The sequence below is a fragment of the Malaclemys terrapin genome, chromosome 5, assembly GCF_027887155.1.
Source record: "Malaclemys terrapin pileata isolate rMalTer1 chromosome 5, rMalTer1.hap1, whole genome shotgun sequence".
NCBI lineage: Eukaryota > Metazoa > Chordata > Testudines > Emydidae > Malaclemys > Malaclemys terrapin.
The window spans coordinates 6,822,113-6,836,486 of NC_071509.1; the positions used below are offsets into that span (position 1 = coordinate 6,822,113).

General features: G+C 40.0%; 1 protein-coding gene and 1 long non-coding RNA gene across 3 annotated transcripts in view; one reads left to right on the forward strand and one right to left on the reverse strand.

Moving 5' to 3' along the window:
* Positions 1 to 14,374, reverse strand: part of ATRN (attractin) — a 251,846-nt gene that overhangs the window by 155,690 nt on the left and 81,782 nt on the right. The window contains exons 6-10 of the mRNA XM_054028816.1: positions 12,765 to 12,933; positions 11,133 to 11,223; positions 10,000 to 10,243; positions 4,678 to 4,861; positions 3,205 to 3,359 (exon numbers count right to left, since the gene is read on the reverse strand). Of these exons, the coding sequence (XP_053884791.1) occupies positions 3,205 to 3,359; positions 4,678 to 4,861; positions 10,000 to 10,243; positions 11,133 to 11,223; positions 12,765 to 12,933 (843 nt within the window). The remainder of the gene's footprint in view (positions 1 to 3,204; positions 3,360 to 4,677; positions 4,862 to 9,999; positions 10,244 to 11,132; positions 11,224 to 12,764; positions 12,934 to 14,374) is intronic.
* LOC128837583 (uncharacterized) overlaps positions 1 to 14,374 on the forward strand; it is an 84,396-nt gene that overhangs the window by 7,846 nt on the left and 62,176 nt on the right. The window lies entirely within an intron of this gene.

A 14,374-nucleotide genomic window follows, 5' to 3' on the forward strand; every position in this document is an offset into this window, starting at 1 on the left:
AACCGAAACAAAGAAGACATTAAGCACCTTTGCCATTTCCACATTTTCTGTTATTTTTTTTCCCCTCATTGGATAAGGGGCCTACACTGTCCTTGGTCTTCCTCTTGCTTCTAATGCATTTGTAGAACGTTTTCTTGTTACTCTTTATGTCTCTAGCTAGTTTTATCTCATTTTGTGCCTTGGTCTTTCTAATTTTGTCCCTACATACTTGTGTTATTTTTTTATGTTCATCCTTTGTAATTTGACCTAGTTTCCACGTTTTGTAGGACTCTTTTTTGATTTTTAGATGATTGAAGATCTCCTGGTTAAGCCAGGGTGGTCTCTTGCCATACTTCATATCTTTCCTACGCAATGGGATAGTTTCCTTTTGTGCCCTTAATAATGTCTCTTTCAAAAACTGCCAACTGTCTTCTATTGTTTTTCCCCTTAGACTTGCTTCTCATGGGATCTTTCCTACCAACTCCCTGGGTTTGCTAACGTCTGCCTTCTTGAAATCCATTGTCTTTATTTTGCTGTTCTCCCTCCTACCATTCCTTAGAATCATGAACTCTATCATTTCATGATCACTTTCACCCAAGCTGCCTTCCATTTTAAAATTCTCTACCGGTTCCTCCCTATTTGTCAAAATCCAATCTAGAACAGCCTCTCCCCTAGTAGCTGTCTCCATCTTCTGAAATAAAAAAATGCCTCCAATACACTCCAAGAACTTATTGGATAATAAACTACATTTCTGAGTGCTGCTTATTTACTTTGGTTTCTCATGCAATTTCTTTCTTTAGGCACTATGAAGAAATCACACAAGAAACACAGAATCCACTAATCAGCCAAAGGAACAAAAGCAGAAAAAGCTGGCTAAATTGAAGTGCTATATGTTGGGCCAAGTAAAAGGGAATGCTGTGGAGGCTAATGTCCAAAAGACTGCACACTTTTTATCCCTGCTGGTGTACGTAGAGCCTCTCTCATAGTTTGGCTTCTTCCACATCAGAAGAGGAAGACATTGAAGTTTGTTAATTGATCTACAATTAGTCAACATGTTTCATAAGATTGAGAAACTAGAAATCTCTATGCAATTAATAGGGAAAAGTCAGTATGTTATTAGGGAAGAAAATCTAAAGAGCTCCGGACTGTTGACAAAGTCTTTAATTTGAGGTAATGCTATGTTGCATCACAGGTTGAAGCCACTGGGAAATAAATCCACATCCTCCAACAGGTGTGCAAATCGACTTACAAGAGGGTGCAGTGAGACATAATCCTATTATTTCTTTAGGGAAGTTATTTGAGGAACTGTAGGGTAAGAGATTTGATCTGGAACTACCCTTCCACAGAGAGAAAGTCATTGATTTACCTTCTTCCTGTGCAATACCTAGACAAGAAGGCGTGGTGAGAAGAGAAATAGATAGGACTCTACTAGCTGCATTTCATGCTCTAGCAAATGGTTATTTTGAAATTGATTTTTTTTTTTTAAGTTATCTACTAAATTGTTACAGGATGTAACCTTTCCTGACATCATTCATAAGACTAGCACACATGGTTCAAGTTTGTAACGGAAGACTTCAGCAAAATTGGAGCATGATTTGCAATTTTATATCCAGCAAGTTGTGAGTTATGAGGGGCCAACAAATATATTTTTCTAGATTATTAGGAGACTTGGAATGTTTTGCTTTCTAAGCTCCTTTCTCAATCTAACAGAAAATCAAATATTGGAAGAAACTAATGGTTTAGAAATTACTAAGAATTCTCTCCTTCCAACCTTTGGATAATCAATACATTGTAAATCTAACAGAATTTATGTGCTGTCAAAATATACAGCTTTACTCAGTAATTGGTATCATAACCGAGTTTGATAGAGCAAACATTAGAGATTTATTTTTTCCTCTTTTGGAAGGGAGAGTAATTGTATTCATGACCTTACTGTAAATGATTTTTATGTTGACCTTTTAAAATGATAAATAGTTTAAAAACTTGCTTAAATCAAGAAATCAAAATTCAGAATATTAACCTTATTGCAAGGAATCAGGAAGGGATTCTTTACTTCAGGGAATTTCAGTAGGTGAGATCTATATTTTGCTGTATTTAATACCTAAGGGGATGTCTACACTGCAATTAAAAACCCACAGCTGGCCTGTGTCAGCTGACTCCGGCTCATGGGGCTCGGTATAAAGGGCTGATTAACTGCAATGCAGATGTTCGGGCTTGGGCTGTAGCCCAAGCTCTGCGACCTTCCCACTCTGTAGGGTCCTAGAGCCCAGGCTCCAGCCTGAATATGTACACCTCAATTAAACACCTCCTTTGCCCAAGCCAGTTGGCATAGGCCAGGTGCAGGTGTTTAATTGCAGTGTAGATATACCCTAAGATACAGCGATTTGAATTCTGTATGGTGCTTTCTCCTCAAATTTCAATTCTCTGGATACGCATGTATTTTCTCTTTTTAAATAATTTCACCTCTTATTTTTATTTAACATAGTTTCTGGACTAGGCATTTGCAAATAAATGCTGCCCTCTTCTGGCTACACAAAGTCACCAACATCTAATCCTTTGAAATAAAACCCAGTCATTTGGCTTGGTTACTCAATAGCACTTGCAGAGACATTTGGATTTATGGAGTGTACACATTAATCAATCAAGATTTATCTTGTTGTGATGCTTTATATTCAGGAGACCCTGCTCCTAGACCTAAGCTCAACTAACTAGAGAATGCTGACTACATGGAAGCTCCAGCAGCATCCAGTGTTTGTATTTGTCACGACATACTACGTTTCTGTTCCATCACAAATACAGAGAGCCTATGAGATGTCGGATTAGTTCCCTGGATGAGATGTTAAAACTACATCCCTTGTACTAGAGTGTTGTTTACCCAAGCTAAACATCCCCAAACACTTTCCAAAATGAGTAAACAAAAAACTTATTCCAAACCACATATCTCCTACTCAAAAATGGGGTTTTAATATTCCAGGTTGTATGTGAGCTCCTATTGACTATATAACTGCTGCTGTACTTGCCTACAAAGTTGCTGCACTGCTAGTATCCAGTTCAATTGTTTTGAAATGTGTAGTAAACCAAGCTGTCAGTCCTTCCTCTTTATGCATTCTCCTGCAGCATTCGTACAATTGAATACGGTATCATATACACCGCATGTAAATTAGTCTTTTTAAAGACAGTTTTCTCTTTTCATCTCCATGGAAAAGTTTTTGCTTGGGAACTTACCAATATCATACGCCATAAAATCTGAAGAAAAGCACTTAGCACCATGGCTCATTGATGTGTCATTGTGTGTATTTCCTCCAAACACCAGCATGGTTCCACTCATTATCACAGCAGTGTGCAAATAGCGGAAAAATCTACTATCTTTAAGAATTGTCCTTCAGAAATGAAAAAAAAAAAAAAAAAAAACACATTTTTTTTTTTAAAGAAACTAACCACCACCTGACAAGACAAAGTAATTTCCAAACCCACTTTGGAGAGAGATTTGTGGTAGTAATCCACTTAATTATTTTTCTAATATAATATGCAATGGCCTTTTCTTTCCAGTCTGCTCCTTGCCTCCTATAATTTGATTTCCTCTTCTCAACTACCCTCCCTCCCTCCCCCCCTCCCCCCGATTCTTGGGCCATCTTCATTCAGTGGCATTCCACTGAAACATCTTGTCCTGGACGAGGATGTAATACATCCATCTGCCACCTCCAGTCTTCAGCAAAAATCAGTATTTAGCATACGGCCAGCAACAGCCATTGAGCCAGAAACTACCTGGGAGAATTTCATGATTATCCTGTGGTTACAAAACCCTAAACCAACCCAAATGGGTCATCATTTAAATTGGATACTGTCCCTCCCTCAAACGAAGCCTTGACTAAAACTTCTGAACTAGTAATATAGCCCTGCAGATTAATACATGTAAAACTGGATGCCTCATCCATGATTAAATCATGGACAGCATTAATTATATTAGCCACTGACCTTGCATCAAATCAACACAATTAACAGTACTGAGAGCTAAACAGAGCACTCTCTTCTGTGATTTCCCCGTTGTTTTGAGAGAATAAGGCCTTAAAAGGTTTTGGGCGGAATGCATAGCTGACTGAGTATCAGTTTGCTGGCTATGTGGGTTCATGCCACCAGAACCAGCAAAGTTGTTGTAGCTGGGATGCTGCTGGACATCAACATTGTGATTGTAGTTCATGTGGAGGGAAAGATTTTCCCTACCTGTAAGTCACATTTCTACAACAAAGCACTCAACAATGCAGCCCAATGACCTGCTCTGATTTGGAATACAGAGCTGAGCGCTGTGGTGCTTCCTGCATGGAAGGACTTCCTGAACACTGCTCTGTTCCTGGACGGAGGCCGGAATGCAAAAGCCTGTTGAGCAACCAGCCAAAAGCATGGGTGGGCTTTTGAAGCGCCATTCCCCTTAAAGGGGAGGGAAGTGCTAAGAAAAAATGGGCTGCCAGAAGGCAGTTTAGGAGATCTTATGGGAAGTACCACCAGTCCTGAGAAGGGAGCGAAACTTCTAACGTTAGTTGGGCAGAAAGGAGTGAGCTCACAACCTGAAACCCAACTCACAGAAAACAGTAGTATTCTACCTTCAGTTTAATTAACCAGATAATACTTCATCATTCTGCGAACAGCCAGTACCCTAATACATTACATGCAGATGAGGTCAGAAGGTGAAAAAATACTTACCACATCCGTGTATCAACTTCATATTTGTATAAGTCATCTGCTAGTCTATACTTGTTGGCACTGAACGCTTTGTAACCTCCATGGATATAGATTGATTTGGTGTTTGGATCGTAAACACTGCTGTGACCATACCCTCCCTGCACCAAGGCTCCACTTGTTTGTAAAATAGTCCATGTATTTGTCGCTAAGAAGAGAAAAAAAACTTGTATGTGACAAAAGACTTATAATGTATCAGCACTGAAAACAGGTCAATAGATTTAGCTAGGAAACAAACTCTCCCTTAACTCAAAACCATTAGCACTGCATATTCCATAACTACAGCCTCTCTCTGTCTTTTACTGTTTAAGAGGCAGTCTGAGTTACTCCTCAAAGAAAAAAACCTACTCAGTGGGTAAGTTAGCTGCCAAGAGGTACTGTGATGTCAGATTCTTTTAATTAGACCATAAGCATTCTCCTCCAACACTCATTCATTAAACTTCAAAGACGAACCAAGAGAGTGAAATACAAAAAGCATTAAAATTATCTGTCACATTTTGGTGACATCAAATCACCAGTAAAGTTATTGATTTGTTATGGTATCCGAAAGCACTCTTTCTGAATATTCTAGAGATTGAAGGCAAGAAAGCATAGAAGCCAAACTCACTGGGATATATTTTTTAAAAGAATGCCCGCCTGGCGGCCTAAATATAGTGTTCTTCATAGCCACGCTTGAGAGCCCAAGCCCTGGTCCCTCACTCCCTGGAATGGCAGGGCTTGGAGTATAACGAAGGAAACATCATAAGCCTGAGAGAAACATTTTACCCAACTAAACACCAAAACTCCCCTCCCCCAATTAAGGAGCAATGCTGAGAGGCTCTGAATAAAATGCCATGCAGACTTCCCAAGACAGGCAAATACGGGAAGAAACAAAGTAACTTCAAGGTTCTGACAGATATTCAAGGAACTTCTTCCGAAAAATTAAAGGAAATGAATGGTGTAGCCTTTGGAAACTTATGCATGTGCGTGTCTTTAAGAACTAGGAAGAAAATCATACGGTTCCCACACCATAATTTCCTAAAGCAGCAGACTCTAGCTCTGAATACAAGTCTATCTTCCCAAAGGCATTTTTCCATGCAGGAAATAGAAAACTGAGGATGAAGGAGACTCCCCTAACGAACCAAGACGGTCTCTTGGTTTGTTTCTATCACAATCATTTCCTCTGTTTGACCATAGATTGGGACACAGCTGTTGTTCATATATCTGGAGACTATGTATTTCCTAGATACCAAAACAAGTTTTGGACTGTTTTTATTTAAAGGACAGGGTGGCACACGGGGAAAAATGCCTCTTCCCAGCTTTAATACTACGCAACAATCAGCTGTATAGAATTTTTGCCAAAGTAATACAGATAATCTGAATGACCAGTGAGGGAGATTTTGGTATCCATATTTGCCATAGCTTCTGATGCCACCATTCAACATGGCAGTCTAGAAAACCTGTTTCCTTTTGCTCACTTCTTAAGAAAGTCACAAATTCCTATCACCAGCTATTTCAGATACAGTGACTACATCCCAGCATGTCACCTAATGGCACTGCATGCCTAGATTAAACAAAAACCTATCCAGGTAAATCAAAAAGTCAAACTAATTCCAGGACTGTGACATTAGAGATTTAAAGGAGGACTAGTAAAAACTCAGCCGTGGCTAACTACAAAATTTGGCCCCAACCAAACGTTGGGTATCCCTGCCTTAAAATCAAGATAAAACTGCAATGAATTAAGGAAGTAAAAAAGTTATTTATGAAAATGAACTGGACGAGCTAACACATATATGAATACAATGTATAAACCAATAATATACTGCAAAAATTATGATTTGCTGTTTATAGTATGCTAATACTTATAGGCACCAATTGAGATCAGTGCTTTACTGTCTTGGACATTGTATATAAATACAGCAAGACACAGCAACCATCTGGGAGAGCATACAGTCTAACATTTACTGTATTTTCTGGCGTATAAGACTACTTTTTAACCCAGGAAAATCTTCTCAAAAGTCGGGGGTCGTCTTATACGCCGGGTGTCGTCTTATAGGGCGGGTGCTGAAACTTCCGAGCCGGACTGGAGAATCTGCGGTCGCCGCATATGGTGGGGGGAGCTCAAAAACGGCCGCGGCCGCATCCCCGCCCGATGACGAGGTGAGGGGGCGCCTCACCGGGAAGGTGTAAGTGAAGGGCGGAGCAAGCTGCAGGCGTCCGGGACGCCCGGGGTATGGAAAAAAGAGAGAGAGCGGCGCTGTGCCCAGAAAAACACGCCTCTTTCACCCGTCTGGCCCGCCCTTGTATCCTATTACCGTACCTCCTTCTCTGCCTCTCAGATCTCGCTCCTGAGGACTGCAGTGAAGCGGCGCAGGCGCGCATGTGCGAGATCTGAGAGGCAGAGAAGGAGGTAACAGGATACAAGGGTGGGCCAGACGGGTGAAAGAGGCGTGTTTGCGCTACCGCTCTGATAGTCTTGGAGACAGGGAGGGCTGGGCAGGCAGGGAGAGCTGACCAATCCAAGTAGGCTTTGTATACAACAACCAGCCAATCGCCGGTAAGGTACATCGCTTGCCGTGATTGGCTGGTTGTTGTATACTGGGTACCACATACAGTACAGCACCAGTATCTGTACCTGTTCATACAGTATAGCACCAGTACATACAGTACAGTATACAAATGTCCAACAGTCAAAACCCCATCATGGCTCCACCAGCAAGAAGAAAGAAATATGAAGCCAGTTTCAAACTTAATGTTGTAAACTTTGCCATGGAACATAATAACTGCGCTGCTGCAAGACAATATGGAGTAACAGAAAAGATGGTTCGGGACTGGAAAGCAAATGAAAAAGCATTAAAGAGTATGCCAAGGGGTAAGTGTGCATTAAGAAGAGGCATTCCACATTGGCCAGAACTCGAAAAACATGTAGCAGACATGGTGAATGAGCATCGCCAAAACGGTTATGTAGTGACACGAAATAAAATACATTTGTTTGCACTTCAGTGGGCCAAATCTAACCCAGATCACAGCAACAGATTTAAGGCCACTGTATCCTGGTGTACTAGATTCATGGGAAGGCATAATATGGTACTGAGGCAAAAGATGAAAATTGCCCCAAAATTACCTGCAGATCTTGATAGCAAAGTAAATAGTTTCCATCGATACGTAATACAACAGCGCACTAAACATGGCTATGCGTTAAGTAGTATTGGAAATATGGATGAAACTCCAATGAATTTTGATATGGTTGGAAATAAAACTGTCCATCAAAAAGGTGAAAAAACAATTTTAATTAAAACAACAGGACATGAGAAGTCCAGTTTTACAGTGGTACTAGGATGCACAGGTGATGGCGCCAAACTGAGACCAATGATTATTTTTAAAAGAAAAACAATGCCGAAATTCAAGTTCCCTGTTGGTTGTTTTGTACATGTGAATGAAAAAGGCTGGATGGATGAAGAAGGGGTAAAGCTATGGCTTGATAATGTATGGAGCAGGCGACCAGGTGGACTTATTCAAAAATGTAGTCTACTGGTGTGGGATATGTTCAGGGCTCATTTAACTCCCAGCACCAAGCAAATGCTTGCAAGACTAAACACAGATGCGGCAGTTATTCCTGCAGGATTGACATCGTTGGTACAGCCACTGGATGTGTGCCTAAACAAGCCATTTAAAGATCGCATTCAAGAACAGTGGAATGAATGGATGGTTAGCGGCGAAAAGTCATTCACAAAAGGAGGAAACATGCGTGCTCCACAGTTGGATGTTTTGTGCAAGTTTGTCATAAAAGCCTGGAATGATATTGATGCAGAAACAGTAATCAAGTCTTTCAAGAAGTGTGGCATATCAAATTCGTTAGATGGTATGGAGGACGACTACTTGTGGCAAGATGAAGAGGAAGCCGAAGCTGAGACCACACCATCTGATACGGAATTCGATCCATACGATGACTGCCTTACAAATGTATCACAAGATGTCATTGATGTACTTATGATATCAGATGACGAACAGGAGGATTTTGAAGGCTTTTAAAGGGAAACTGTCACGCCAGCAAAACCTGTAAAAATACCGTAGCTTGCAGTTATGATGGGCGTTGCTAACTCGCCAGGGACTTGCCCGGCACTTGCTCTCTCTCTCGTTTGTTATCTTCCTCCTATCATCATCAGTTCCAGTTTGGTTGACCGCTTAGAAAACAAACAGTATGGCAGCTCCCATGGGTTTATTGTCTTATCCTTCCTTTCAGCTTTAGAGTGAATTAGGAAAAGTTTAATCCACTTGCACTGTTTTATGTTTACATGTTTGATGACAAACAGCCTTATGTTTATAAGTGACAGTTTTCTTGCTAAGTACCTGCATGTCATAAGCATTTGAATTAAAATTACCATATTGAAATCAAATCTGATGTTTTTTTAATTTTTTTTTGGTGTGCGTTGGAAGAGGGGTAGTCTTATACGGCGAGTATATCCCAAACTCTATATTTTAACTGGAAAAGTTGGGGGTAGTCTTATACGCCCAGTCGTCTTATACGCCGGAAAATACGGTATATCTGAACTTCTCTAAAAGCTGATGAACTTCTGAGATACAAATTGCTTTTGCTGAATGTATGCATATGTGTGAAATACAATACATGAAATGTGAATCCAGTCACCCCCAAAGAGGATGACGTTACATTACGTTTTATCTGGGCTCTAGGTACTGAATGCAGCAATATATACACAAGAAGAAAGGCATCCCACTCACAAGTAAAGAACAGAATTGTTTTAAATTCATTTCATAATGAATCTGACTCAATTATTCACATACCATGCATAATGAAAGCTGCTACAAAACAGAGTTTGTAGCTTTCCAAACTTCAAGAAAACATCATGGAGAGTTTGAGGTTTCATTCTGCAGGCATGGTAGGGAGACACCAACACTTCCCACAGTCAAAAAAGGCTCTCCACAAGCCTTGCAAGAGTGTGGCGTTCCTGGTATTTTAGTTACATATCTACTTTGCTGTGTATTTTTAGAATGCTGTCAACAAAACTCAAAGTTGCTTCATAATCAGTTAGACTTGCCTCATAATTCATTGCAGTTCTGTCACATATGCTGGATAGCCATAAGGGGTACATGCCTTTCTAGTCACTGTACAGATATTCAAGCATTTTGTACACGACATTAGATTCAAGTTCTAAAAAAATATACTGTAGAAAAAAAAAAAGGAGGAACTTGAACATCAATAAGTTCAATATATTGTTTTTGCCTGGATCTGGTTAATGGTTGCAAACTGAACACTGAAATACAAACAAGTGGTAAGACTGTACCTACCAAGGTTATATTCCTGCACATTGCTGATATACCCATACAGAGGGCAGTGCCCAAAGATGATGAGCATAACAGCACTGCCATCTTCCAGCGTGACAATGTGTGCTGAGTGGCCAACAACTGCATACTGCTCCTTGGCTTTTGGTGTCACTTGAACCCATGACTCATTGTGTATATGGAATACCCACAGCTGATTGGTCACATTCCCCGTTGCATCTATTTTTCCTCCATACATATAGATTTTATTCTGGAAAAAAAGTTGGTTTAATAAAGAAATGATCAGACTTTTTGTCATTAACACACCACACATACAAAAGAAACCAACTGCTATGGTTTATAGTTCCCCAACAAATGTCCACCACATATTGTGCAATGTATAGAAGGATTTATACTAATAACTCCTGCTAATGCTAATGGAAAATTAAATGAAAGTCTTCTAAGCATCCATGGAAGATCCAACTGTTTCACTGGATGTTAAACAAAAATTAAGAAAAATTGTTTCTCATTATTTTTCCTTCTTAGTATAAGGTATATAAAACTATTTGACTCCTCCTCAGCCTCACTCTGGAAAAGCACTACAGTAAGTGTAACTTTTTCTTGTTAACTATTAAAGAGTTATGGTAGAGTTTAACAAGGGCAATGCAAACCTAAGGCAACATCTGTCCATCTCCTCCTGGTCTTATTCAAATTATGTTGTCTGATGCACAACGTACTTAGGGAGGAAAAAAAGGGTAAATTCCCTATGCTATCATCCCTACCTCAAGAAAAATAAAAATGAAAAGTCTGTTATTTAAAAAGTCTATCAATACTAAGCAAGTGAAGAGCCTCAAAATATTTAACCAGTTAGGATCTATCAAAAGATGACGAAGGCTGAAATTATGCTAATATACAAATGACACATCCAGCCGTATTCTTTGTGTATTTGTATTCAAAAAAATTCCAACACAATGTATATGCCACTAAATTTAACTGTCTGGTAGGATTATCTTAAGGTGAACTTTTTGTTTTCTTTTCTTTTATCCCTTGGGCTGCCCTTGCCACTCAGCTAAGTAAGCAATGCTTCTCCCAAGACATTATATACACAGAACTAAAACAACTGAAAGCAAGATTTAATTAGCACTAATACATCTACCTACCTCGTGTAACGCCAATGAATGACCATATCTGATCTCTACAGAGTTCACAGTGCTGTTCAGTGCAAGCCACTCCTCAGAAACAAGGTCATACCTGTATAAATGAGAATTTGAGATTTTTCTGCGTAATTTATATACAAATTTACCTGTCCTCCTCTGGATTTGTTAGGAAAGATATATTAATAAAAAGTGTGAAGACACATGGTTACAAATTATATACAAAAAAATCTTTTATGGATAAAAGTTAAACTTAAGCAGTATATTTTAAACAAATATACTTTTGTTTCTTTACCATACTTAGTGTTGCACTTCCCTATGCAAAACCAAGAGTGACAACATTCGCAACGGAGCTATGCCAATTTATATCAACGGAGGATCTGCCCAAAGGTGTGCCAAAAATAGGTTCTACAAAAGCTCAGGGTAAATTCCAACATTTCTACAGGAAACCGTCAGTATTCATAGCCTAGTATTTTTTAATTACACTTTCATCATTCAACCATAAAAACTCTCCCTAAACTTAATTTGGCACAGGAAATCAACAAGAGAAAGACCCCATCAAAAAAAAAAGTTCATTGGCTTTACACCTAGGGAAGTAGCTATATATTTGCAATGCTTATATTTATGTAAAGAAAAATCAGCTTTAAGATAAATCTTTAATGAAGTCTATTCTCATGTGTTTAGTGAGATGAAAAAACAAGGCAAGTCTTTGAAAAACTAGCTAGTGAAAATGAGGAAGGACTGCCTTGCAATGATATGTGAATTTTCGAATAACCTTCAAGTATGGCTTAGAGAAACTGCTACTTATGGACCAAACGCTGTCCCCAATTCTGAATGCTGAAGCTGAAGCTCTTGCTGAAGCTGACGGAAGCTATATGTATGCATTTTGGGCAGAATTAGGCCCTATACCTTTTAGTTTGTAACACTATCTGGGTGATTTAAAAGCTTTCCACAGAGACTATTAGTGTGCACTTAATGATAGTTGTATAAGTGATATAACAATATTCTTCACAACAGTGGGCGTCATCCTCATTTTACAGATGAGGGCACAGAGTTTAAATGACTTGCTCAAAGTCATACAGCGAGTCCGTTTTGAATTGGCCTGGTGACAAGAATAGATCCAGCATAGCCAAATCTCAGTCTGGTGCCCTATCCACTGGGATATGGTTCCTCTCTTTCTAAGTTCAAATATCCATTTCAATAGCCCATAGAGCTTCATTAAGCAGTCACAGCCTGAAATCATGCAGGTTAAACAGCAGAAACTGTTTTATTAGAATGAGTTAATTCAGATGGTCTCTGAGAGGATGTAGACTCAGCCTCACTGAAGGTGAGGCAAGACAGAACTCGTGGGGCTTATGGATGAATATACAGAAAGTAATAACAGTGAGACAGGATAGTGTTATAGGAAGAATGGCGTAGGTCAGCAGTTACTGAACCTCACGTCTCTGTATGAAGTTTTTCCAAAACTAGCTCCCATCAAACATTAGTAAACTCATGTTGACAAATCCTAGCTTTGGGTAGGGCGCAGGTGTGGACACAGTTTGCAGAATGATGTTTTCTAAAATTAATTCTTGACATCTAATAATATCTTGTAGTTGAAAAAGCAAAAATGATATCCAGGTATTTGGGTTTACTCACGCTAAAACCATATGGGAATCGGAATGATTGAACATGTAGCCTCCAACAACCCACATTACATTGCCATTGACAACAGCTTTGTGAGACGCTCTGGGAAGCTTCGGACTAGAGTATTCCTCACGAGTCCAGAATGACTGATTAGCTGGTACAGGGACTGCACAGCCAGGACCTTTTAATGAAAAATAAGTTTAAAATGTTGAGAAACATTGTTACAAACATACATGTAAGGGACTATTTATGGATAAAATAAAGCTTCAAAGTAGGAAAGTAAGGACACAGCTTGTAGCTGTGCCATATTGGGTGGCAATTTCATTGCAGATTTCACAACCTAAGCCCAATACTTGTATGGTAGACCTCAAAAACACTACTAAAATTCCTGAAGCTGAGGATTCAGTAAAGAGAAATCTTCCCACTCTGTCAGTACTCAATCAGTCCTCTAACACATTATTTGGAGGCCTGGTGTACATAAGATGCGGTGCACATAAGATCTGGGCCCTAATCACCTGTGGCCATTAACATTCCATGGGTTTTTCCCCCCAGGAGTAGAACTGTTATCTTTGATGCTCTGGTACATTTGGATAATCCCTGGTGCCCTGGATTTGGATAATTTAATTTTGTTCATCTAAATTCCTTCTAAAGTTTCTGCCAATATACTATTCACAATTCCTTCTCTAAACTAATTTGCAGTGTTTCTATGTGCTGTCAAACAGCTGCTGTGCTTAACCCTAGAGGTGGCTATATTTCAGTACTATACACATTCACTTCTTAAAGTATGTGGGGATTTTTTTTAACGTGACTGACTAATTTTAGCAATTAAAATATACTTATACAAAGAAAATCAATTTTATGTGAGAAACTGAAAATTGCCAGAAGTGAAATTCTAGGGTTTTTTTAATTAAAAATGGAGCAAAGCACCACACTTCAGTGTGGCAGTACCTGAACAGAATTAGAAACAAACATGTTTAATTTATTTTTGAGACAAGTTAAATCCTACCTGAAGGCTCAACTTTGCCTTCAGATACAATCGTACATCCTTATATGTCTTCTAAGATCCATATTCACTTGCTCACATGGACAGTAAGCAGATTTTTTTTTTTTTTTTTTAATAAGAGTTACATGCTAATGTTTGAGAAAGGAGGACCAAGGCTCTGATGCATGCAGGTCAGAAAGGTACAGCTGGGAGGAGAATGGAATCCGAATGTCTGCTGAGTGAAAACATCTGCCAGACACTATAATAGGGGTGGGCAAACTACGGCCCAGGGGCTGTATCCAGTCCTTCAGACATTTTAATCTGGCCCTCGAGTTCCCACCAGGGAGCGGGGTCTGGGGCTTGGCCCACTGCGGTGCTCCAGCCGGGGAGCGAGGTTGGGGGCTTGCCCCACTACACGTGTGCCGTGGCTCCGCGCAGCTCCCGGAAGCAGCAGCATGTCCCCCTTCCGGCTCCTATGTGTAGGGGCAGCTAGGGGGCTCCACATGCTGTCCCCACCCAAAGCGGCGCCCCTGCAGCTCCCATTGGCCGGGAACCATGGCCAATGGGAGCTTCAGTGGTGGTGCCTGCAGACGGAGTAGGACACAGAACCACCTGGCTGCAAGTAGGAGATGGGAGTGAG